At 48.3% G+C, this 27362-nt stretch overlaps 1 protein-coding gene across 4 annotated transcripts in view; it reads right to left on the reverse strand.

Moving 5' to 3' along the window:
- Positions 1-23873: 23873 nt before the first annotated feature.
- ankrd6b (ankyrin repeat domain 6b) overlaps positions 23874-27362 on the reverse strand; it is a 334311-nt gene continuing 330822 nt past the window's right edge. For all 4 annotated transcript variants that reach the window (XM_072499767.1, XM_072499764.1, XM_072499765.1 and 1 more), the window contains one exon: positions 23874-26426. In XM_072499767.1, coding sequence (XP_072355868.1) covers positions 25873-26426 — 554 coding nt within the window. In that variant the 3' untranslated portion in view covers positions 23874-25872. The remainder of the gene's footprint in view (positions 26427-27362) is intronic.

Raw genomic sequence — 27362 nt, forward strand, 5'->3', positions numbered from 1 at the left:
GTGCGTCTGAGTCTTGACCGCCAGGCCCAGGACCTCGTCCTCAATACCTGACACCTTCTGCTCCACCACGCGAAGTTCCGTCTCCTGGGTCTTTAAAGTCTCCTTAAGCCCCTCAATTGCCTGTAACAACGGGGTCATTACCTCCTTCTTCAGCAGGTCCACGCACCGTCTCACCACCTCGTCCTGCTCAGGCCCCCATGTCACCTGTGGTTTCTCCGCCGCCATTTTGTTCCACTCCCTCTGACCTTCTGGCTGCAGATTCTTCGGGCTGCAGCCGCCGCCGCCGGTTTTTCCCTCCGTCGTTCGGGGGGGACTCCCTTCCCTCGCGCCTCGCACCGGGTTTTACGGCCGTCCAAGTCCCCGTTGGGGCTCTTAAAAGAGCCCGAAGTTCCGTCGGAGCTGGAGCCGCCAAAACGTGCGGCTAGCTCATCCCTGCCGCAACCGGAAGTGTGGTCCCTATTTCTAAAGGTTCCTTTTCAGCAAGGTTATAATTAGCACTTTCTCATTATATAATAAATCTAAAATACCCCGATCCCAAGTTGGTTCTTCAACGTACTGCGCCAGAAACCCATCTCATACACATGGCACAGCATTAATGCTCATTATGTTTCACTATGTCTCCTGCCAATGCAGGATAGCGGTCTGCGCATGCACCTCCTCACCCCCTCCAAGAGACATAGTGTAAAGGGAAAGAATAAAAAGTTCTGCAGACAGGACTAAAATGCTGATAAATCGGAAACATTGATGGGGTCCTAGGGGAGTGTATCTGCAGTTTCATTGTGTTTCCAATCAGTGGTTCAAGACTGAAATAAACAGAGACACAGTGGTACACATAACAGAAACATAACAGGTGCAGTGAGAGTGACTGCCCTTGACATCAAGGCAGCATTTGACCCAATGTATCAAAGAGCAAATCCAGCAAAACTGGAGTTAATGGGAATCAGGCAGAAAACTCTTCACCAGTTGTTGAAGTCATATCTAGCATAAAGGAAGATGGTTGTGGTTGTTGGAAGTCAGTAATCTCAGTTGCCGGACATCACTGCAGGAGTCCCTCAAGGTAGTGTGCGAGATCCAACTATCTTCAGCTGCTTCCATCACTGACCTCTCCATCATAAGGTCAGAAGTGGGGATGTTCGCTGATGATTACACAATGTTCAGCACCATTCACAACTTCTCGGGTACTGAAGCAGTCCATGTCCAAATGCAACATTCTTCCACAGGCTAGTCTCTGCTTGTATTAAGATTGTACAAGCTCTGTTCTAATCATACAAAAACTATATGGTGGATTGAGGAAATATATTAAAAGATTTGATACCCTAGTGGAGGTGAAGCATGACTACAGATTTTGAATATGCTGGATTCTGCAATACCTGTCGGTGAGATAGTTCACATTAGCTTACAAGAGGCTTGCACATGTCAATTAAAGCATTAAAATTTGTTAAAGCATTTGAAGTAATCACTGAGGTTTGTAAGGATGAACATTACATCAGGGAGATTCAAACAACACAACTTAAAATGCATTGCAAAATTCAAATGTATTTTAGCTCTGAATCAGCTGGGAGAACAGGCATTCTAACATTAGTGTCTGTGAAGGAGTCTAGCACCAGTATCCAGGCCATGATCATCCAAAACCAACTCCTCTGGGCCAGCCATATGCTTAGGATGTCAACAAGTCCGACTGCCAAAGCAAATCCATTTCACCCAGCTCAAGGAAGGATCCCGAACAAGAGGAGAAAGGCAGATAATAATGATCTTTATTATTATCACAAGTAGGCTTACATTAACAATGCAATGAAGTTACTGTGAAAATCCCCATGTTGCCACACTCCGGCGTCTGTTCGGGTACACGGAAAATTCAGAATGTCCAATTCACCTTAACAAGCATGTCTTTCGGGACTTGTGGGACGAAACCGGAGCACCCGGAGGAAACCCATGCAAGACACGGGGAGAACATGTAGACTCCGCACAGACAGTGACCCAAGCGGGAATCGAAACTTCAAAGAATCGAGCTCTTCAAAGACACATTGAAGGTTTTCCTCAAGAAATGGAACATGGATGTCAACGCCTGGGAGACCCGTGCTCAGAAGAGACTTACTTGGAGGAACCTCCTGATGGAAGGGACACAATTCTTTGAGAACATCGGTGGCAAGAGGCCTGGAAAAGGAGCCTGAGAAAGGAATACACGCAGCCTGGAGTCAGAATCATAAAATTTACAGTGCAGAAGGAGGCCATTTGGCCCATCAAGTCTGCACTGGCCCTTGGAAAGAGCACCCTACCTAAACCCACACCTCCACCCTATCCCTTAACCCCAGCTAATCTTTTCTTTGACACTAAGGGCAATTTAGCATAACCAAGTCACCTAACCTGGGCAGCACGGTAGCATTGTGGATAGCACAATTGCTTCGCAGCTCCAGGGTCCCAGGTTCGATTCCGGCTTGGGTCACTGTCTGAGGAGTCTGCACATCCTCCCCGTGTGTGTGTGGGTTTCCCCCAGGTCCTCCGGTTTCCTCCCACAGTCCAAAGATGTGCAGGTTAAGTGGATTGGCCATGATAAATTGCCCTTAGTGTCCAAAATTGCCCTTAGTGTTACTGGATTATGGGGATAGGGTGGAGGTGTTGACCTTGGTAGGGTGCTCTTTCCACGAGCCGGTACAGACTTGATGGGCCGAATGGCCTCCTGCTGCACTGTAAATTCTATGATACAATTCTATGAACCTGCACATCTTTGGACTGTGGGAGGAAACTTGAGCGTCCGGAGGAAAACCAGGCAGACACGGAGAACGGCAGAATCTGCACAGACAGTGACACAAGCTGGGAATTGAACCTGGGACCCTGGAGCTGTGAAGCAACCACTGTGCTACCGTGCTGCCCTCTAAGGACCAATGCCACCATTTCAAAACTCCTGCCAACTGAGTGATTGGAGATGCGGCTCTAGGACCGGGCTCATCAGCTACGCAAGGATCCACAGAATCTGTAACCAGTAACACAGTATCATAGGTGGACAATCGGGCAGCATAAACACTAATATTATAAAACATTAACCTACCAATTAAATGGTGGCTGCCTCACAGTGCCGAGGACCCGGTTTTGATCCCGACCCCAGTCACTGTCTATGTGGAGTTTGTCCATTTCCCCCATGTCTACATGGGTCTCACCCCCAGAACCCAAAGATGTGCAGGGTAAGTGGATTGGCCACGCTAAATTGCCCCTTAATTAGAATTCTTTATCAAAAAATTCTTAGGTGGACAATCATACTCGTTAGTGAGTGATTGCCAATGATTACATACCCTCCATATCCATTATAGTTCCTTTAATGGAGTAACATCCTCATGACAAACCAAAGTTTCAAAAAGTCTTTCACTTTGTGACTCCAAACTCATTTTATACTGTGAAGTATATTTTTAATGGAATTAACAGCCTCAAGACAAACCAAAGTTTAGAAAATATATCATCCCTTCCACTTTATTTGCATTTTAAACATTTATAAATGCTAAACACTAATATTATAAAACATTCACCTACCAAATAAATGCTCTCCCATATCTCCTGCATCTGCTCGTGGATCCTGCTCCGAGGGAAAACAAAGCACAAATAAAAAAGTGTACAAACCTACCCAACATCGTGGCAAGTCAGTCACGTTAGCGCTTTCCCTTGATTTTTAATACAACAGGTTGAGCACAGCGGTGGAAGGAAAACAGGCAAAAACAAAATGCACCAGAAATTTAAACGTGGCGAGCTTCCAGTACGCATGTCCATGCATCTACACTAGCGGTTCGTCATGCCGCGCATGTGCGCCAGTCAATCTACTTAAGTCTAAGGGCAGCACGGTGGAGCATTGGTAGCACTGCAGTCTTATGGCGCCGAGGTCCCAGGTTCGATCCTGGCTCTGGGTCACTGTCCATGTGCAGTTTGCACATTCTCCCCGTGTTTGCGTGGGTTTCACTCCCACAACCCAAAGATGTGCAGGCTGGGTGGATTGAACACGCTAAATTGCCCCTTAATTGGAAAAACTTATTTGGGTACTCTAAATTTATATTTTTTTTTAAAAATCTACTCAAGTCCAAAACGGCAAGAAAGTTACGGGCCAGTATGTTGTTAGTGACTCAGCAATTTGACAATGGCACTTAAGATTTGGCTGAGTCAAGAGATTTCAAGTACCTTGGGAGGTATAGTGATTGTCTGGTAAAGATTGTGTCTTAATACTGGGTGATGGGGATGGGTTGGTAATCACCAGTTTGTAATCCCCCTTTAACTTTCTTCGGGGCTGAGTTTGCACATTCTCCCCGTGTCTGCACGGGTCTCACCCTCATGACCCAAAAAGTTGTGCAGGGTAGGTGAATTGGCCACGCTAAATTGTCCCTTAATCAGAAAAAAAGAATTGGGTACTCAAAATTTATTTTTTAATACTTTCTTTGAGGCTTGCTTGGGTTTAATGTGGATTGTGTGGGCTTCCACAATGGCTTCCTTACTGCCTGGTATTTCCTGAGTTCCATGTAAGGCCCTTACCAATAGTGATATGGCCCATAGGTGAAGGTGTATTTAAGACAGGCCTGTCAATTTAAGGCCACTGATCAAATCCTTCCTGAGGGGTAAGTAGGTACATCCTGAGATCAATTGGAGGCTGACTGCTAGGGATTGAGGTTTTGATAGATTAGCAATTGATATGCAAGTCCCCAGCCTCTGAAGAGATATCACTTTACCAAGGTGAGCAAACAAAACATGTTTTATTCCTCTGAAATTTTCCAAATGTATGACTCAGGCAAATGCAAAATTGTGATACACACTAGTGGGTCTACAATGGCCCTGCTCCCAGGTTTCAAGCCTTGAGGACAGCTGTGATTTTTGAAATTGAGCTGATTTGCAGTTTTTTTTGTTTTTAAAAAAAATAAATTTTATTAAAGTTTTCAAACAGAATTTTTCCACTTTACAAATCAACATAAAAATAACACAATAGCCGATAAATAACATTATTTAAATAAAGTAGTGAGCTAACAAAGTGACAACAAAAAGAAAGTTTTTTAGTGCTCCCCCGCAACCCCCCCCCCCTCCCTCGCCCCCCCCCCCCCCTCCCTCGCCCCCCCCCCAGGCTGCTGCTGCTGCTGACGATCTATTTTCCCTTAACATTCCGCGAGATAGTCAAGGAACGGTTGCCACTGCCTGGAGAACCCCTGAGCCGATCCTCTCAGCGCAAATTTCATTCGTTCCAGTTTTATGAACCCTGCCATATCGTTTATCCAGGCCTCCACGCCGAGGGGTTTCGCTTCCTTCCACATAAGTAGGATCCTTCGCCGGGCTATCAGGGACGCAAAGGCCAGAATATCGGCCTCTTTCGCCTCCTGCACTCCCGGCTCTTCCGCTACCCCAAATATAGCTAACCCCCAGCCTGGCTTGACCCGGACCTTCACCACCTTTGAAATCACCTTTGCCACTCCCCTCCAGTACCGGACACGACCAGAACATGTGTGTGTGGTTCGCCGGGCTTCCCAAGCACCTCACGCACCTGTCCTCCACTCCGAAGAACCTGCTCAGTCTTGCTCCCGTCATATGTGCTCTGTGTAGAACCTTGAATTGTGTCAGGCTAAGCCTGGCACACGAGGACGAGGAATTTACCCTACTTAGGGCATCAGCCCACAGCCCCTCCTCAATTTCCTCCCCCAGCTCATCTTCCCATTTTCCCTTCAGCTCCTCTACCAGCGCCTCCCCCTCGCCTCTTATCTCCTGATATATTTCGGACACTTTGCCCTCCCCGACCCATACCCCGGAAATCACTCTATCCTGGATCCCCTGTGTCGGGAGCAGTGGAAATTCCCTCACCTGTTGCCTCGTAAACGCCCTCACATGCATGTATCTAAAGATATTCCCCGGGGGCAACTCATACTTTTCCTCCAGCGCTCCCAGGCTCGCGAAAGTCCCGTCAATAAACAAATCTCTCAATCTCCTAATTCCTGCCCGATGCCCGCACTGGAACCCTGCGTCCATCCTTCCTGGGACAAACCTATGGTTGTTCCTGATCAGGGACCACACCGAGGCACCCGTCACCCCCTTGTGTCGCCTCCATTGCCCCCAGATCCTTAAGGTTGCCACCACCACTGGGTTTGTGGTATACCTTTTCGGGGAGAGCAGCAGCGGTGCCGTCACCAGCGCCTTTAGGCTCGTTCCCTTATAGGATGCCATCTCCAGCCTCTTCCACGCCGCCCCCTCTCCCTCCCTCATCCACTTACAAACCATCGCCACGTTGGCGGCCCAATAGTAGTCCAGATTCGGCAACGCCAGTCCCCCTCTGTCCCTGCTGCGCTGCAGGAACCCCCTCCTTACCCTCGGGGTCTTCCCTGCCCACACGAAACTCATAACGCTCCTGTCTATTTTCTTGAAGAAGGCCTGTGATCAGAATGGGGAGACATTGAAACACAAAAAGAAACCTTGGGAGGGCCATCATTTTTACCACCTACACTCTACCCGCCAGTGAGAGCGGCAGCATATCCCACCTCTTGAAGTCCTCCTCCATCTGTTCCACCAGCCGCGTCAGATTGAGTTTGTGTAGAGTTCCCCAGCTCCTAGCTACCTGAATCCCCAAATATCGGAAGCTCCTTTCCACTCTCCTTAACGGCAGGGTGTCTATTCCTCTTCCCTAATCCCCAGGGTGTATTATGAAAAGCTCACTCTTCCCCATATTTAGACTATATCCCAAAAAATCTCCAAACTCCCTCAATATCTGCATAACCTTTGTCATCCCCTCTACAGGATCCGCCACATATAGCAGTAGGTCATCAGCGTAGAGTGACACTCGATGTTCTTCTCCCCCTCTAACCACCCCCCTCCATTTCTTAGAGTCTCTCAACGCTATGGCCAGTGGTTCAATTGCCAACGCGAACAGTAATGGGGACAGGGGGCACCCCTGCCTTGTTCCCCTATGAAACTGAAAATACTCCGATCTTTGCCGATTTGTGACTACACTTGCCACTGGGGCCCCATATAGGAGTCTGACCCAACTGACAAACCCCTCCCCGAACCCAAACCTCCTCAACACCTCCCATAGATACTCCCACTCTACCCTATCGAATGCCTTCTCTGCATCCATCGCCACCACCATCTCTGCCTCCCCCTCCGCTGGGGGCATCATTATCACTCCCAACAGCCGTCGCACGTTGACATTCAGTTGTCTCCCCTTTACAAACCCTGTCTGGTCTTCATGCACCACCCCCGGGACACAATCCTCGATCCTCGTCGCCAGCACTTTTGCCAGCAGCTTGGCGTCTACATTTAAGAGTGAGATAGGCCTATATGACCCGCATTGCAGCGGATCTTTGTCCCGCTTCAGGATTAGTGATATCGTCGCCTCCGACATTGTCGGGGGTAGTGTCCCCGCTTCTCTGGCCTCGTTAAAGGTTCTCGCCAGCAGCGGGGCCAACAAGTCCACATATTTCCTATAAAATTCCACCGGGAACCCGTCTGGTCCCGGGGCCTTCCCTGACTGTATGTTCCCCAGCCCTTTAGTCACCTCATCCACCTCAATTGGCGCCCCCAGACCTGCCACCTCCTGCTCCTCCACCCTCGGGAACCTTAGTTGGTCCAGAAACTGTTGCATTCCCTCTGGGGGTTGGGACCTATATAGCCTCTCATAAAAGGTCTTATACACCTCATTTACCTTCCCTGCTCTCCGCTCCGTAGTTCCCGTTTCATCCCTGACTCCCCCAATTTCCCGCGCCGCTATCCTCTTGCGAAGTTGGTGGGCCAGCAGCCGGCTCGCCTTTTCCCCATATTCGTATCTCATCCCCTGTGCCTTCCTCCATTGTGCCTCTGCCTTTCCTGTGGTCAGCAGGTCAAACTCCGTCTGAAGTCTTCACCTCTCTCTATATAGAACTTCGTCCGGGGCCTCCGCATATCTTTTATCCACCCTCAAAATCTCCCCCACTAATCTCTCCCTTTCTTTGCCCTCTTTTTTCTCCTTGTAAGCCCTAATGGAGATCAACTCTCCCCTAACCACCGCCTTCAGCGCTTCCCATACTACCCCCACCTGGATCTCACCATCATCGTTGGCCTCCAGGTACCTCTCAATACATCCCCGCACCCTTCCACAGACCCCCTCATCCGCCAATAATCCCACATCCAGTCGCCAGAGTGGGCGCTGCTCCCTCTCCTCTCCTAATTCCAGATCCACCCAGTGCGGGGCATGGTCTGAAACGGCTATGGCCGAATACTCCGTTCCTGCCACCTTCGAGATCAGTGCCCTGCTCAAAACGAAGAAATCTATTTGGGAATATACCTTGTGGACATGGGAGAAAAAGGAGAACTCTTTGGCCAACGGCCTAGCAAATCTCCATGGATCCACTCCCCCCATTTGCTCCATGAACCCCCTAAGCACCTTGGCCGCTGCCGGCCTTCTTCCGGTCCTGGATCTAGACCGATCTAGCCCTGGATCCAGCACAGTGTTGAAGTCACCCCCCCCATTACCAGGCTTCCCACCTCCAGGTCCGGGATAAGTCCCAGCATCCGCTTCATAAATCCCGCGTCATCCCAGTTCGAGGCATATACATTTACCAGCACAACCTCCTTACCCTGCAATCTACCACTCACCATCACATATCTACCCCCGTTGTCCACCTCTATATTCCTAGCCTCGAACGACACCCGTTTCCCCACCAATATCGCCACCCCCCTATTTTTCGTGTCCAGCCCTGAGTGGAACACCTGTCCCACCCATCTCCTTAACCTAACCTGATCCGCCACCTTCAAATGCGTCTCCTGAAGCATGACCACATCTGCCTTCAGTCTTTTTAAGTGCGCGAACACTCGTGCCCTCTTAATCAGCCCATTTAGGCCCCTCACATTCCACGTGATCAGCCGGATTGCCCCACCCCCCCGCCGTCTAGCCATCCCCTGTTCTGGGCCAGCCCCCCCATTCGGGTCCCGCGCACCCACCCATCCCCCAGGCGGCGCACTCCCGTCGCGACCAACTCTTCTCTTGCCAGCTCCCACTCGCTCCCAGCAGCAGCAACCCAGTTGATCCCCCCCCCCCCCCGCCCCCGCTAGATCCCCATCTAGCATGGTTACTCCCATGATGCTTCCGAAAGTCAGCTAACTCTAACTGACCCCGGCTTCCCCCGTTCTCTCCTTGACCCCCGTGCGTGGGACTCCCTTCCTGCGCCTATCTTCCCGCCATCATCTCCCTAGCGTAGGAAAAACCCCGCACTTTCCTGGATCGGCCCCCCTCCCATGGCGCAGCTCCCCCATTCCCCATCCCCCCTCTCAGTCCCTTTTTCCCACTGGCGCCCACATTTCTCAGTGTCCCCCCATCAAGAGGAGAAAAAATCCCCGTCTATCGTCTCGATACTATGAACCTCCCATTCCCCAATTTACATTTCTGTACATCAACCTCGTTGTCTCCCCCCCAACATCAGTCCCGGTCCAGTTTCTCTTCTTGGATGAAGGTCCATGGCCTCATCCGACGTTTCAAAGTAGTAGTGCTTGCCCTGGTACGTGACCCACAATCGCGCCGGCTGCAGCATCCCAAATTTTATTTTCTTTCTGTGAAGCACCGCCTTGGCCCGATTAAAGCTCGCCCTCCTTCTCGCCACCTCCGCGCTCCAGTCCGGATACACTCGTATCACCGCATTCTCCCACCTGCTACTCCGTACCTTCTTGGCCCAGCTCAAGACAGCCTCTCTGTCAGTGAAGCGGTGAAATCTCACCACTATCGCCCTTGGTAGTTCTCCAGCCTTTGGTCTTCTCACAAGGACCCGGTGAGCCCCTTCCACCTACAGGGGGCCCGAGGGGGCCTCAGCTCCCATTAGCGTGTGGAGCATCGTGCTCACATAAGCCCCAACGTCAGCTCCCCTGATTTGCAGTTTTAAGGTCCTTTCTCTGTACTCGTACATCAATCCAAAGATGTGCAGGTTAGATGAATTGGCCATGATCAATGCGCGGGGGTTACGGGGACAGGGCAGGGGAGTGGGCCTAGGTAGAGTGGTCTTTTGGAGGGTTGGTGCAAATTCCTTCTGCATTGTAGGGATTCTATGATTCTAATAAAGTGACTATTTATGAATTACTGAGCTCAAATCAGAGATTAATAACAATAATTTCAGGCTTGTATTGTAGTTACCGATTTAACTTGCTTTATTGTAAAGACTGTTTTGCACTTATAATAAAGTGTCACAGATTGTGTAGTACAAGTGTGTGCAGAACGGAGGGTCCTGAAAACACAGACCCATTAAATCCCAGCACGAGTGCTGGATTCACCCACCCATCATGGACATCCAGTCTTGATCCTGCCAAAGTTAGTTTGAGATTGAGAAGGGTAGGATGTCCTAAGGCCCAGGGTTCAATCTCTGCTCCATTTTTGTTCTTGGTAAAAACAAATGATTTTGACTTGGATTTAGGGAAACCATCTGAATATTTACCGAGAGTGCAACAGGAAGAGGTTTGGCAAAATGAGGAGAACTGGCAAAAGAAATTTCAGGAAGATTAGTAGAACAGTTAAATGGTAGATACAACTTAAAGCGGTAAATGTGAAAAGTGATGTGATACATTAGAGGTGAAAAGATAACAAAATGGGAATATTAACTTAATTTTAGGGATAACTGGAGACCTGAAAATTAAAGTGCAGGCTCTCTAAAAGTAGAAATAAATTGATAAAATATTGGTTAAGCCATATTTTGGTGCAGTTCTGGGCACCCTTTTAGAAAGTGCATCAAAACTTTAGAAGACTGTGTAGATTCATCAGGACTCTAGGTATGAGAATTTATAGATTGTCATGAAGTGTGCTGCGGGGTTGTTCCAACTTGGAATACCAGTTTATGGGCGTGCATTGTTTTGTTTTGGTAGTTGTCTTGTAACAATTATTAAAGACTTTTTATTAAAGACAAAAACAAACAAGACTACTCTACTCTCATGCAATTTAAGATGTATGAATTATTAAACACACAGTTTCTGCTGAACATACCCCTTGTAACAAAATATGTCTACAATACCTGAACTCTGTAAGATTGTCCCTTTTCCCCAAATAACACCCAAATTTACTAACCAGCTATCATTACCACACAATACAGGGATGATACCCAAATCTGGGAATCATCTTTTTCCTGGTCCAGTGAAGATATTTTTAAAACCGCTGTTACAAAGATTTTCTGCACTGCCTCGGCTTAGAAACTTGTTTTCTGTGAACTTGGCCTTCAGGGTTGGTGGCTCGAAACTGGCCTGTCCGCTTTCTCAGACTGCCTCTCTTGGCTTTTCAGGGTCTGGGCAATTATACCTTTGTTATTCTTTAATTATGCCTGCTATGTATTTGGCTGTCTATCCACATCAACTTCCTTGGCTATACATTAACATATACATATCTCAGGAACTTTGCCAATCATCTATAATTTGTTTCTCCTCCATAAACTATTCATACTTGATTATAATCTAGGTAAGGTAAAGTCGCCATACTCCGAGATGACATAGGCTGCTTTCTCCTTTGAGGGGGAGAACTGACTGGTGGTGATTCAATCTGAGAATCCCCATACCTCAGGCAAGGGGCAAGGTTGAGAAGTCGAGTCTTCATGAATAACCTCATGATATTCATGATTATTATCTAAACTGCTGTTCTAAACCCGTTACTGAGAGAAGCATACCAATGGAGGCCCCTTTGAATACTGTTGACTGCTGTTTCCAGGCAGGTTCATGACGAGGTACAAGGTGAGACCTGAGACATTGGAACGATTTCCACTGGGAGATAATATTTCCTCTAGCTGGAGAATCAGTGACCAAAGTTCATGATTGAAATATCTTTACATCGTGGGTTGTTCAAACATAAAATGCTTTGGCCACATGAAGTGCTTGAAACAGAAGGTTGCACATTTTAAGATATAGTTGAATCACAGGAAGATACAAATGTGGAGAGTTTAAGTTGCAGGATTGATTTTTTGACTGCTCCAGCAAAGAGCCAACAACAGACACAATTAATTCTGTGACGTTAACTTGTGTTGGGTGATGAAATATGACAAAACAGCAATTAAATATGAAAAAACATAAGCTTATTGGGCAAATCAGATGAATGTAAATTCGGATTTGATACAGCAATTATCACAGGACTTCAGAAGTGTATTTTTGAAAATGCCGTAGCTGAGGTGAGATGCACTTACAGTCTCATAAATGTTTAGCTGGTCAGACTCTGGGAGAATACGCTTCAGGTGTGTAGTGATCTCTGTATGTGCATCAGATGTGTAATCAGTAGCACCAGATGATCACTAGAGGGCCGGAGCAACAGGGGTATAAAAGAAACAACATTGGTTCTCTCTCTCTCTCTTGGATGTACTGTGACCAGGACAGGAGTATCCGATTAGCTCAGATGGTTAGGGTAGTTATGCATAGTTACTGTAGTTAGATCTTGTTTTTTTTTAATAAACGTTTTATTGAGGTATTTCTTTGGCATTTCAACAACAACAAAATCAATACACATAACAAGAAAAATATATACATAGTGCAAATTCCACCTCCCTCTCCCACAGGCCTTGCCATTACTTACCCCCCTAACCTACGCTAACCTAACCCCCTCCCTCTCCCCCTTTCTGCTGACGATTAGTTCTCTGCGAGGAAGTCGATGAATGGTTGCCACCTCCGGGCGAACCCCAGCAGAGACCCTCTCATGATGAACTTAATTTTCTCCAGGCAGAGGAAGCCAGCCATGTCTGAAAGCCAGGTCTCCGATTTTGGGGGCTTTGAGTCCCTCCATGCCAGCAATATGCGCCTCCGGGCTACCAGGGAAGCAAAGGCCAGAACGTCCGCCTCTTTCTCCTCCTGGATTCCCGGATCCTGTGACACCCCAAAAATCGCCATCTCTGGACTCATTGCCACCCTCATATTTAATACTGTGGACATGGTGTCAGCGAACCCCTGCCAAAATCCCCTCAGTTTTGGGCATGCCCAGAACATATGGACATGGTTCGCTGGCCCCCCCGCGCACTTCGCACACCTATCCTCCATCCCAAAGAATCTGCTCATCCGGGCCACTGTCATGTGAGCCCGGTGAACAACCTTAAATTGGATAAGGCTGAGCCTGGCACATGTTGCGGTAGTGTTGACCCTTCCTAACGCGTCCGCCCAGAGGCCCTCCTCTATCTCTCCCCCCAGCTCCTCCTCCCACTTTCGCTTCAGCTCATCGGTTTGTCTCTCCTCTGAACCCATAAGCTCTCTATATATGTCCGAGACGCTCCCCTCCCCTATCCATCCTCTAAAGACCACCCTATCCTGAATCCCCCTTAGCAAGAGTGGGAAGGTTAGTACCTGCTTCCGCAAAAAGTCCCGTACCTGTAAATATCGGAATTCATTTCCCCCCGCCAATGCAAACTTCTCCTCCAGTGCCCTCATACTCGGGAAGCTACCTTCCAAGAACAAGTCCCCCATCATCTCAATCCCCGCTCTCCGCCAAATTCGGAACCCCCCGTCCATCCTCCCCGGGGCAAACCGATGGTTGTCGCAGATTGGGGACAACACCGATGCCCCCTCTGCTCCCACATGTCTCCTCCACTGCCCCCAGAATCTCAGGGCCGCCACCGCTGTCGTGTTGGGTGTTCCGGTACACAAACGAACCAACACGGTTGTAGATGGTACAACTCTGTTTTATTATTCTGTACAATAATAACTATTAACTTCTGGCTGTGGTTCGTACTTCACCAGCTAACCTGTGGACCCAGCCCTAGCATTATCTTAGAGAGGCACTCAGCACATGGTGTATGTCTGAGTGGCACGCTGTGAGGTCTGTGCTCTGAGCTATCTCCTGTTAGAATGAGCGGGAAATGTGGTGTTCCCTGTTTTATAGTGTGTGTGCTCTCACTGGTGATTGGCTGTGATGTTGTGTGTGTGTTGGTTGGTCCATCTACCTGTCCATCAGTGCGTGTGATTGCACCATGATATGTTAATATGGATATCATGACATCCCCCCTTTTCACAAGGATATGTGCCTACATGGTAATAAATATTGGTGTACTGAGTGCAGCTGAGTATGTGTGTGCAATATTTACAACATGTACATGAGGCTAAACTATATACATAGGAAGGTGTCAGGTGCAACAGAGTAACGAGGTTGTATCACAAACAAAACAAGTGCAATCATCAAATAGCGAAAGAGAACTCCTGGAACGACAAGAAAGAAACACGTTAACATTATTGCACAACAAATCAGTGAGTCCAATGTGCAAACAGGCTCTTAAGTCCAGTCTATTAGGTGGGCGACGAATTCGGGTTGACCGCCTACAGGGTGGGTCAGGATCCACCGGCTGAGGAATGGGCGTGGCCACGGGCGAGAGAGGAATAGGCAGAGTGGCAGGAAGCTCCACGAAGTCGACATCAGGGACAATAGGAGGGCGTGGCACCGGTGCATGATCACGTAGCGAGCGCGGAAGCAGCCGAAGGGCCCGTCGATTACGCTGGCAAATGGAGCCATCAGGCATGCGAACCAGGAACGAGCGGGGAGCCACGCGGCGGAGAACCTCGGCGGTTGCCGACCAGCCCACCCTCCGGTAGGTGTATGCGGACATGGTCTCCAGGCGCCAGGGCTGGAAGATCAGTTGCCCGAGCGTCATGTGCCACCTTCTGCTGAGCACGCTGCTGTCGCATCCTTTGCAGTACTGGAGCATGGTCGGGTTTAGGAACATGAATGGACGGCACAGTGGTCCTGAGGGTGCGACTCATCAACAGCTGGGCTGGCGAGAGGCCTGTGGACAGTGGGGCCGAGTGATAGGCCAGCAGGGCTAAACAGAAGTCAGATCCGGCATCAGCAGCCTTGCAGAGAGCCGCTTCACGATGTGGTCGCCCTTTTCCGCCTTGCCATTCGACTGGGAATGCAAAGGGCTGGACATCACGTGTGTGAAGTCGTATGAAGCAGCAAAAGAAGCCCATTCTTGGCTCGCAAAACAGGGTCCGTTGTCAGACATGACAGTGAGCGGAATGCCATGGCGAGCGAAGGTTTCTTTGCATGCTCTGATGACAGCTGATCGTGCAGGCGTATGACCTCCGGATAATTGGAAAAATACTCAATTATAATGACGTAGTCCCTGCCGAGCGCATGAAAGAGGTCCACACCCACCTTTGCCCAGGGGGACGTTACTAACTCATGGGGCTGAAGTGTCTCAGGGGGTTGCGCCGGCTGAAACCTTTGGCAGGTGGGGCAGTTGAGCACCATGTTGGCGATGTCATCGCTGATGCCCGGCCAGTACACAGCTCCTCAGTCCCTCCGCCTGCACTTTTCAACCCCGAGATGGCCTTCGTGCAATTGTTCGAGGACAAGCCGGTGCATGCTGTGTGGGATCACAATCCGATCCAACTTTAGGAGGACACCATCTATGACGGCCAAGTCGTCCCGGACATTGTAGAATTGTGGGCACTGCCCCTTGAGCCACCCTTCCGTCATGTGACGCATCACATGTTGTAGAAGGGGGTCAGCCGCAGTCTCACGGCGAATGTGGGCCAGACGTGCACCAGTAGCCGGCAGATTGGCCGATGTGAACGCTACTTGTGCGTTGACCTGACAAAACGAACCCCTCCGATTTGGGCGGTGTGCTCACTGCTCTGGACAGGCATCCGCGATGATGAGGTCCTTTCCCGGGGTGTAGACATGTTGGAAGTCATACCTCCGGAGCTTGAGCAGAATGCGCTGGAGGCGAGGGGTCATCTGGTTGTGGTCCTTCTGAATGATGCCGACCAGGCGGCGATGGCCAGTCTCCACGGTGAACTGCGGAAGACCATACACATAGTCGTGGAATTTGTCGATTCCGGTTGACAAACCCAGGCACTCCTTTTCAATCTGCGCACAGCGCTGTTCTGTGGGGGCCATGGCCCACGAGGCATAGGCGACCGGGGCCCATGATGCAGTGTCGTCCCGTTGCAGGAGTACCGCCCCAATGCCCGACTGGCTGGCATCAGTCGAGATCTTTGCGTCCCGAGTAGTGTCGAAGAACGCCAGCACCGGGGCGGTGATGAGCTTGATCTTGAGCTCCTCCCATTCCTTCTGGTGTGCGGGAAGCCACTGGAATTCCGTTGTCTTCTTGACCAGGTGGCGAAGAGCCGTTGTGTGCGAGGCCAGGTTGGGAATAAACTTCCCCAGGAAGTTGACCATCCCGAGAAAGCGTAGCACTGCCTTCTTGTCTGCCGGCTGCTGCATGGCTGCAATAGCTGCCACTTTGTCAGCATCCGGACGCACCCCTGACCGGGATATGTGGCCCCCCAGAAACTTTAGCTCAGTTTGGCCAAAAGGGCACTTGGCTCGGTTGAGGCGCAGGCAGTGATCTCGTATCCGAGCAAAGACACGCTGGAGACGACTGATGTGCTCCTGTGGTGTGGTGGACCAGATGATGACGTCGTCAACATAGACGCGCACCCCTTCGATGCCCTCCATCATCTGTTCCATGATGCGATGAAACACCTTGGATGCCGAGATGATGCCAAACGGCATCCTATTGTAGCAGTATCTGCCAAAGGGAGTGTTGAAGGTGCACAGCTTCCTGCTTGACTGATCCAGTTGAATCTGCCAAAACCCTTTGAGGCATCAAGCTTGGTGAAAATTTTAGCCCGGGCCATTTTGCTCGTGATTTCTTCCCGTTTGGGTATGGGGTAGTGTTCCCTCAATGTTATCGTTCAGGTCTTTCGGGTCGATGCAGATCCGGAGCTTGCCAGAGGGCTTTTTTACGCACACCATTGAGCCATGGCGTTGGCTCCGTGACTCAGGAAAGCACTCCATGGTCCTGCAGATCCTGCAGCTGCTGCTTGAGGCGGTCTTTGAGTAGTGCCGGGACTCTACGAGGTGCGTGAATGACCGGGGTGGCGTCCAGTTTGAGCCATATTCTGTAAGTGTAGGGCAGTGTGCCCATGCCCTCGAAAACCTCCTGGTTGTGGGCGAGGAGCGAGTGGAGCTGCGCCCTAAAGTCTGCATCCGGGAAATCGGACGTGCCTTCTGGAGACAGTGTGTGTACCCGCTGAACGAGGTGGAGGATCTTGCACGCCTGTGCGCCTAGCAGAGAGTCCTTCGAAGATCCAACTATCTCAAAAGACAGTGTGGCTGTGTATGAATTGTGTGCAACTTCAAGCTGGCAGGACCCCATGGCCGGGATGACATTCCCGTTGTAATCAATCAGCTGACAGCGGGATGGCCGAATCGGTGGTATGACCTTCAAGGTGTGGAAGGCTGACCATGCAATGAGATTGGCGGAGGCACCAGTGTCTAAACAGAATGTGATTGGTGATCGGTTGACCATTAGGGTGGCACACCATTCATCGCCCGGATTAATGCTGTGCACTGGCATCGGCTGGTGGGTCTTACTTGGGGACATCCGGTTCCTGTCTATTAACGCAACGCGGAAGGGTTCCCGGTCGTCGGCGTCACCGGTCTGCACGTCGTCAGGGTATTACTCGGTGTATGGGGGCTGAATGGCCCGCACGTCCCTGCGAGGCTGGCGGAATTGCGGAGGGTTGGTAGGTTGAGCTGCTCGACAGCAGGCAGCGTAGTGGCCCATCCTGCCACAGCGGAGGCATTGCCACGTTTTGGCTGGACATTGCCGCTTTAAGTGTGCGGATCCACAGTTGCCACACGTCGTGATGTCATGGCGTTCGTTGTGCCACCGTGCATGCGTGGTGCGGTCCTGCATAGTCCCTCTGCGTCGACGTCCGCTCTTTTGGCGCATCCTGGCCACGGGCTGGGAGTAACTCAATTGACTGGACCCGCTCTGCCTCGTAGGACCCCTGCCGTGCCGATTCGGCCGCCTGGAATTGGGAGTACCGGCTAGTCGTGTTTTCGTGGAGGACGCAGGTTTCGATGGCGGTGGCTAGGGTGAGGCGCTTTATTTTGAGGAGCTGCTGGCGTAGGGTGTCCGAGGTGACCCCAAAAACTATCTGATCCCGAATCATGGAGTCGAAGGTGGCCTCATAGCCGCAGGACTGCGCGAGGATACGGAGGTGTGTCAGATAAGATTGAAAAGGCTCATCCTTACTCTGCAGGCGCTGCTGGAAGAGGTACCTCGCGAAGCTCTCATTAACTTCCACGCTGAAGTGTTCCTCAAATTTGAGAAGGACCGCTTGTACTTCGTCTTGTCCTCGCCTTCCGTGAATGCCAGAGATTTGTAGATGTGGATGGCGTGTTGCCCTGCCGTGGAGAGGAGGAGGGTGATCTTCCTGGTGTCCGATGCATTCTTCCTGTCTGTGGCTTCTAGGAAGAGCTGGAGGCGCTGTTTAAACAGCTTCCAGTTGACGCCGAGATTTCCAGCGATTTGGAGCGGCTGCGGCGGGCTGATGGTGTCCATGGCGCAGGATGGCGGATCTCTGAAGAGGTGCAGGTAGGTCTCACAGTCGCTGGCGAGTTTCCAGACCTGGTATCATGTCGTGTTGGGTGTTCCGATACACAAATGAACCAACACGGTTGTAGATGGTACAACTCTGTTTTATTATTCTGTACAATAATAACTATTAACTTCTGGCTGTGGTTCGTACTTCACCAGCTAACCTGTGGACCCAGCCCTAGCACTATCTTAGTGAGGCACTCAGCACATGGTGTATGTCTTGAGTGGCACACTGTGAGCTCTGAGCTATCTCCTGTTAGAATGAGCGGGAAATGTGGTGTTCCCTGTTTTATAGTGTGTGTGCTCTCACTGGTGATTGGCTGTGATGTTGTGGGTGTGTTGGTCGGTCCATCTACCTGTTCATCAGTGTGTGTGTGTGATTGCACCATGATATGTTAATATGGATATCATGACAACCACCACTGGACTGGTGGAGTACCGTGCCTGCGGGAATGGCAGGGGCACCGGCACCAGTGCCCTTAAACTTGTGCCCTTACACGAAGCCGCCTCCATGCGCACCCACGCCGGCTCACCCCCCACCAGCCACCTCCTAACCATGGCTGTTAGCCATCCAGTAGTAATTACTGAAATTCGGCAGCGCCAGCCCACCATCTCCCCGATTCCGCTCGAGCATTGCTCTCTTCACCCGTGGGGGCTTGCCCCCCCCACCACAGACACAAAGCCCACGATAATCTTATTGATCCGCTTAAAAAAGTACCGTGGGATGAAGATGGGGAGGCACTGGAAAACGAAAAGGAACCTCGGGAGGACCATCATTTCTATCGACTGCAATCTACCCGCCAGAGACATCGGGAGCGCAGCCCATCTCCGGAAATCCTCCTTCATTTGGTCCACCAACCGGGCCAGGTTCAATTTGTGTAGCCTGTCCCAATCCCTCGCCACCTGAATACCCAAGTATCTAAAACTGTCCCCTACCACTCTGAACGGCAGTTCCCCCAGTCTCCTCTCCGGACATCTCGCCTGAACCACAAACAACTCGCTCTTCCCCATATTAAGCTTGTACCCAGAAAACCGGCCGAATTCCCCTAAGATTTCCATAATTTCCCCCATCCCCTCCATTGGGTCTGAGACATACAACAGTAAGTCATCCGCATATAGCGAGACTCTGTGCTCCCCCCCCCCCCCCCCCCCCCAACCCGGACCAACCTCTTCCAGCCCGGACCAGCCCCTTGAGGCCCTCAGAGCAATTGCCAGCAGCTCTATCGCCAGCGCAAACAGCTGTGGGGAGAGGGGGCATCCCTGTCTCATCCCCGGTGTAGTCTGAAATATTCCGAAGTCGTCCTGTTTGTCCGTACACTAGCGACCGGAGCCTGGTACAGCAACCTAACCCAGTCAACAAAGCCCCTTCCAAACCCGAACCGCTCCAGCACCTCCCATAAGTAACCCCACTTGACCCAGTCGAAGGCTTTTTACACGTCCATCGCAATCACCACTTCAACTTCCCTATCTTCCAGGGGCATCATGATCACGTTTATCAACCTTCTTACATTGGCCCCCAGCTGCCTACCCTTAACAAACCCTGTCTGGTCATCCCCTATAATGCCCGGTACACAGTCCTCAATCCGAGAGGCCAGAAGTTTGGCATCCATGTTCAGCAAGGATATCGGCCTATAAGAACCACACAGCTCCGGGTCCTTGTCCCTTTTCAGAATGAGCGAAATCATGGCCTGTGACATCGTCTGGGGTAAAACCCCTCTTTCCTTGGCCTCGTTAACAACCCTCAACAGTACCGGCCCCAATATTCCGGAGAACATTTTATGGAACTCGACTTGGTACCCGTCCGGTCCAGGGGTCTTTACCGACTGCAGGGCTTTCAGACCCTCCACTATCTCCTCCAGCCCTTCTACCAGCTCTCCTTCCACCTTCGGGAAAGTCAACCCATCCAAAAAGTGCCTCATCCCCTCCGGCCCCGCAGGGGGTTCCGACCTGTACAACCTACTATTAAAGTCCCGAAAGGTCTTGCTCACCCCCGCCGAGTCCCCATAGTTAGATCTTGTTAACCTTATCACTAGTATCAATGTTAAAGTAAAGAACTCATGCAATTATTGTTACTCAATAAACCTTTTGTTACTACTGGCCGAGTTCGAGTCTTCTTCATCGAGATTCAGAAGACATCAGTAACCAAGGTTTGAGTAACATATTACACTCCGTAGTATATTAAAACACACAGAGAAGTGTAATAAAAGATAATAGAGGAGCGTAATAAAAGGTGTATGGCTCTTCTACACTATAACATCAGGACAGAAGCAGTTAGATTTCCTTAATACAGCGTCATGCTCAATTGAGGAATGAGAGATTTAGAAAATAATCATTCCTGCTATTTCTAAGCACCTTCCTTCACAGGAGAATTATCAAAAAAAGTGAGACACTGAACCACATGAGGAAAGACCAATAAGGAGGGCAGTATCATAGAATTTATAGTACATAGGAGGAGGCCTTTCGGCCCATCGAGTCTGCACTGGCCCATGGAAAGAGCATCCTGCCCAAGCCCACACCTCCACCCTATCCCCGTAACCCCACCAACCTTTTTGGACATTGAGGGTAATTTAGCATGGCCAATCCACCTAATCTGCACATTTTTGGACTGTGGGAGGTGTCATGATATTCAGACAAACATCATGGTGCAAACACACATACACACTGATGGACAGATCAACGGACCAATCAACACACACGCAACATCACAGCCAATCACCAGTGAGAGCACACGCACTATAAATCAGGGAACACCACAGTTCCCGCTCATTCCAGCAGGAGACAGCTCAGGGCACAGAGCTCACAGCAAGCCACTCAGACATACACCATGTGCTGAGTGCCTCTCTAAGATAGTGTTAGGGCTGGGTCCACAGGTTAAAGGGTAAAGAACGAACCACAGTCATAAGTTTACAGATGTTGTTATTGACAATAATAAAACAGAGTTGTACCATCTGCAACCGTGTTGGTTCGTCTGTATAGTGGAACACCCAACACGACAGGAGGAAACAAGAGCACTCGGAGGAAACCCACGCAGACATAGGGAGAAAGTGCAGACTCTGCCCAGACAGTGACTCAAGCGGGAATCGGACCTGGGATCCTGGAGCTGTGAAGCAACTGTGCTAACCACTGTGCTACTGTCCCGCACTGTATAGAGGGGCTGAGAGAGAGCTCAAGACTGCTGAGGGTACAGCTGCCAGTGGTATTGAGATAAAAATTGGAGGTGCACAGGAGGATAGAATTGCAAGTATTGGGATGTTTTACCATGTTCAAGGTGCCAGTGAACCTTCGGGCTGTTATTTATATAAATGCATCCATGAGTCAGCTTAACATTAAAATGAGAATTTTGAACAAATGTTGATTAATGTGCTACCCTCCATAGGGTCCAGCTTCACAGCAAAAATTCAAAAAAGTGTTTAGCTCTACAATTCATCTATTCTGTACAATCTGGAATTCATAGGGCTTTAAAAAAAAATTTACATCATGGGCTACACACAATCACAATTGAGGTTTCTTCAGAGAACATACTTTACACAAACAGGTTTAAGTAGCAACAAATGTAGAACAATTTCATGCAAACACAGCCAGATAATCAGTTTCTGAGATTTAAGAAAGTGCTGTTTTTATAAAAAGATATTGGGAAATGGGTTTTCTCACTGTCAGGGTATATCGAAGTTACATATGTTTTATTATAACAAGTTTCAGCAATATAAGTAACAACTTACTAGCGGGTTATAGGGCAAACTGCACTACAGTACCTCAATAGGCTTTTCTGATGTATTCAGAATATAAAGATAATTTGATAGTTGTCACAGCATTGCATCTGCTGGTTGCATCCAGCACCTGCTTATTCTACAGTCAATGGGGTTAAATTACCCTCATGTCGATGTTCAGTGAGAGATTTGCACAGTTGTAGGTTCAAGTGCCTATTGTATCACTTGCTTTGCAGGTTGAATAGGGACAAATTCAAGTGGCGTTGGTTTTTAAATTTTTTAAAGAATTTGTGCATGGATGTGGGCATCGCCGACTGGGCCAACATTTATTGCCTGAGAGAAGGTGGTGGTGAGCTGCCTTCTCGAACTGCTGCAATCCATGTGGTGTAGACACACTGACAGTGCTGTTAGGAAGTTCCAGAGTTATGACCCAGTGACATGACGGAATGGCTACATAGTTCCAAGTGAGGATGGTGTGTGATTTGGAGGGGAACTTGCAGATGGTGGTGTTCCCATGCATCTACTGTCATCGTCATTCCACTTAGAGGGTGTGGGTGCTGTTTGCTATCTAAGGAGCCTTGGTGAGTTGCGGTAGTACATCTTGCAGATGGTACACACACCTGCCTGCTTGCATCAGTGGTGGAAAGAGTGAATGTTTAAGGTGGTGGATGGGGTGCCAATCCACCAGGCCGCTTTGTCCTGAATGATGTTGAACTTCTGAAGTATTGTTGGAGCTGCGCTCATCCAGGCAAGTGGAGAGTATTTCATCACACTCCTGACTTATGCCTTGTGGACAGACTTCAAGGTGTCAGTATAGGAGTACCCTCTGCTGAATTATATGGATGGTGCAGTTCTGTTTCTGGTCAATGGTAATCCCCAGGATATTGATGGTGGGGGATTCAACGGTGGCAATGCCATTGAATGTCAATGTGCTATCTTTATGAAACCAGAGAGCTCTGATTTGCATTGAGATGCAGCTCACCAGTGAAAGCCTCAGGAATTTCATTTAGCTCCAACACCAAGCTGTCCCACAAGTTCAGCAGCCCAACAAGGGGACCCTGGATCGGTAATCACACAGCATTTCTTATGGAACTTGGAAAAGCACAATAGCTCCTGGCCCCACAGAAATGAAGCTGTGAAGGAGTGTCTTACGTGATCGTGGGAGGATTCAAGTGGCCCCTGGTTAGAGAACTGAAAACCCGGAACATATGAAGATTAAGTTCTACAGCTCCATAGTTGGTCATCAATTTTGATCTGAGCCTTTTAACCAGTGTTAGGATCCCATTTGCATATGCAATGCTGGTTACTTAAAAAAAAAATTTAGAGTGCTCAATTCTTTTTTTCCCAATGAAGGAGCAATTTAGAGTATCCAATTCACCTACCCTGCACATCTTTGGGTTGCGGGGGTGAGACCCACGCAGACACAGGGAGAATGTGCAAACTTCACACGGACAGTGACCCAGGGCTAGGATCGAACCCAGGTCCTCGCTGCCGTGAGGCAGCGGTGCTAATCACTGCACCAGCGTGCTACCTGCAACACTTCTTTCAAAAGGGGACCCATTACATCTGGAAGTTGCTGGATTCCAATTTGACAGCTGATACACGTTGCGGGAGGAGATCAGCCATGAAAATTGTGGCACCAGATCCAACCCTTAAACCTAAAAAATCAGCACAGCAAGATTGAGTTTCACCCATGAACTCTTGATGATAACTAATTTACTTTGTTCAATAATCTTTAAATATTATAAATGTTTCACGCAATTATTTAAGTGTCCGAGTTGTCACTTCAACCGTGATGTTGCCAATTATGTAGAAATCCCTCCACTACATTGTTATAAAGAGAAGGCACAGTTTTACAATGAAGTATTTTCTTACAGTCCAATGAACATGTAATTTATTAGATCCTACATCCATGACATGGTAAGGCACATCATGTACACTATCATAAGCAAAATTATGTCTAGAAATTAATATATTTTTAAAAATATACCAGACTTTTTCAAAACCAATACTGTGGTACACATTTACAGCACTTAAATTTTCGAACCAGTATTTTGTAGCTGTTTGGGAGGTCAGTAGTGAACATCTAACATAGGAGTTAGATATTTAGAAAAGTTTGTGTTAAAAAGATGAGATCCTATAAAGTCAAGTTTTTAAAATCTCAATGTACCAGTAGCTCATTATGTCGCCAATCTAAATTAAAACTAACTTGGGGGAGGATGTATTTTGCATAGCCCCAATATTAGTGACAATATCCAAATTATCCATTAGTCATCCACCCATCTTTATGTGTTCTATTATTTGTTAACAGGATGGGTAAGCTAAAAGAAAGCAAAGTGCCCAACATTTTCTGGTTATTGAGCAGGCTGTTGTCATCATTTTGATGGTTTTGGCTTGCATAGTTGTTTCCGTCTTACTTGTTAATCAATTAGCCACCAATTCATTCTGCCAACCACCTTTAGGGATCTCCCTCTAACAGGGGTTGGCTTAAGAATCATCAATCCTTTAAAAACTAGATTTATCTACTTGTGACAAAAAAAACTTTGAAAATAGGCTGCACTTGATAATAATCGGGCTGCCAATTTAGAAAAGTTCATTCCTGCAATTATTAAGTAATGAAATATGGACATCTTTCAAAACTGGCAAGAACATTCAGTACTTAAGGTTTTCAGAATGGTGATACAGCACGTGCTCAATGTCCTGCACATTTTTTCTTGTTGGTTATCAAGTGATTCTAACTTTTGCTACATTCCATTTGAGCACTAACTATTTGGCTGCCAGAATAGCTCTCCAGACCCCCCAGGCATTTTACACATTCTGCCTGGTCTCTGCTCCCTCCCTCCCAGAACGTTGTAGCTCCATTCACGTTGAGACCCACCCTGAGGGCCCCGATTCCTGATTACTGTGGCTGACAGATTCTGGCATGTAAATTCTCCCATTTACGCATCATTTCCCAGTCCAGGGACCACAAACAGTGATGTAAGAAACCTAGCACATTTTAAAATGTTCTCATTAAAATGCTTACTACTGATAATGTACACAAAAACAATTGTGTGCTTACGCTAATTCCAGTTAAACTCATGTCTCTAGTAGCGATAATGGCAATGTCCACAGTCTTCCTCTGGAACCACCTCACCAGCTTGGCAGCCTTCTTTCTTCAGAAAACATAAATATTGTGGAAATCCCATTTCCAGGAATGAACCACAGTAATTAACGCCAGAACTTAAAGCCAAAAACCTTTGAAACTAACGGAACCAAAAAAATGGATGCATCAGTCCAAATCCATTTGCAAGGCATCTTTCAAAAAGTTACTTTAACTTCCTTTTGCCCTTTAAGTGTTCACATCAGCATTGAGCAGCTACCTAGTAATCTTGGACCCTCTGTTGCACATAGGCATGTGCATGACTGAGACCAGATCCGATGTCAAGGCTAGGAAACAGCACAGATATCTTGTTATCACTTCCCGTCAACACCCTTCCCACCTTCCAGTGTATTGCTGAAATGAAATTCCTCTTCTTGGGTGGGAGAGTCGCATCTTGGATACCAAAGTGGTCAGAATATATATGTTTACAACATTTTGCAAGAGTAACGTTTACTAATGCATACTGTACACGGAGCCATGAGGTCCATCAGCGAATTCATTTTGTGTTTGGGTTTTACGTACAGAAAGTGTAACCTATATTTTAATAGATTAAGGGGAGGCCCTAAAAATGTGGTAGCAGAAAATGAAGTCAAAAACCCAGTGGTGGCTTCAAGAGACTGACAAACTCAAAACAAGATTATGCATTTTTTAAAAAACATGCTAGTCTCCATGGCATTTCTTATGTTAAAGCCCAGACATTTCTTACGTTAATTGGTATCTGCTAGCTATCCGTCTGCATTTTAGTCCTAACTTTCTGTAGTTCTTCTTCTAAACTTTTAACCTGCTCCAGCAAAGCAACTTTATCCTGATGGGCCTTCTGATCAGCTTGACATCTTGCCTCCTCAATCTTCCTCTCGTACCACTTCTCCATGTGTGTGGAAACTGCCTCAAAAAAATATTGTGTGATTTCGAGCACGGGTGAGCTCTCTTTGATTTGTGTGCTGGGTTGGTCCATACGCTGTGTGGCAGAAGGCAATGTGCTGCTCTGTAGTTGCTTGTGCCTTAAGCCGAGTGATTTTTTAGTCTGTGTGCTTTTGTTTTGATTGTACCTTCGAAGTGGCTGACCACTCACTTGTTGGTCACTTTTTACAACTGAAGATTCAATGGACGTCTGAAATTGTACATGCCCAAATTTGGGCAAAGGCTGCTCCAAAGGTGCTTTCGCAGGGGGAGCAGAGTAAGCGGCCCTTTCCTTTGGTCTTACAGCTGGAAGACAAGTTGCCTGGGCAGTGGTTGTGGAGGAATTGGGAACAGTTAGTCCCGGTTGTGTTGTGCCTGTGGAAACAAAAATATTATGAGTGACAAGCATGATCTCATTTTTAAGCTGTTGGGGTCCTGGCACCTATCAAAATTCTGACAGTTCTTAAATGGTCAGCAAGTGTTCTATGCTACATATGGGATCCATTCAGAGGGGTATGAACTGATGTGTGGTTCAGGGTCTCCTATTGTGAAAGCCAAAGTAACAGATCCGAACCTTCAACCATGCCACAACTGCACATTGCTGCTTCAATATTCCTATTGCTGTACTGGTTGTACTGAAATATTATGGGCATAGGCACAAAATCCAAACTTGAATATTGTTGAAAAAATAATTTTTTGTCATAGCTTTTTGTCTTGCACTCATTAGGATGATTCGGGGAAACAACTTCATTCTGTATGAGAAGTGAGTGCTGATTGGTTGAAATGTAGACTGATTGGTAGAGGCATTGCCATGGAAAATGCACCAGTTAATGGTGACTGACAGTTAACTGGCAAGCAATGTTTGAAACTTTAAACCAGGTATCAAGGCATTGCTCTGGGGAGTGAACCAGCTAATGACCGTCACTTACTTTGTTTCACTGAAACAGGCATGATGTGTGTACATATTCTCTCTGTCTGTAAAGAACAGGACCCTATGTATTAATATATGCAGCTTCCAGTACACTTAAAAACATCATACTGCGATCTCAACTGACGATCTTAAATTGGTTGTCAGTGTAATTTTTAGCACATTGAGGATTATTCTTTATTTAAAATTTAGAGTACCCTATTATTTTTTTCCAATTGAGGGGCAATTTAGCGTGGCCAATCCACCTACCCTCCACATCTTTGGGTTGTGGGGGTGCAACCCACGCAAATACGGGGAGAATGTGCAAATGCCACACGGACAGTGACCCAGGGCCAGGATCAAACCTGGGACCTCGGCGCCGTGAGGCAGCTGTGCTAACTACT

This window comes from Scyliorhinus torazame, chromosome 4 (assembly GCF_047496885.1).
Source record: "Scyliorhinus torazame isolate Kashiwa2021f chromosome 4, sScyTor2.1, whole genome shotgun sequence".
Taxonomy (NCBI): domain Eukaryota; kingdom Metazoa; phylum Chordata; class Chondrichthyes; order Carcharhiniformes; family Scyliorhinidae; genus Scyliorhinus; species Scyliorhinus torazame.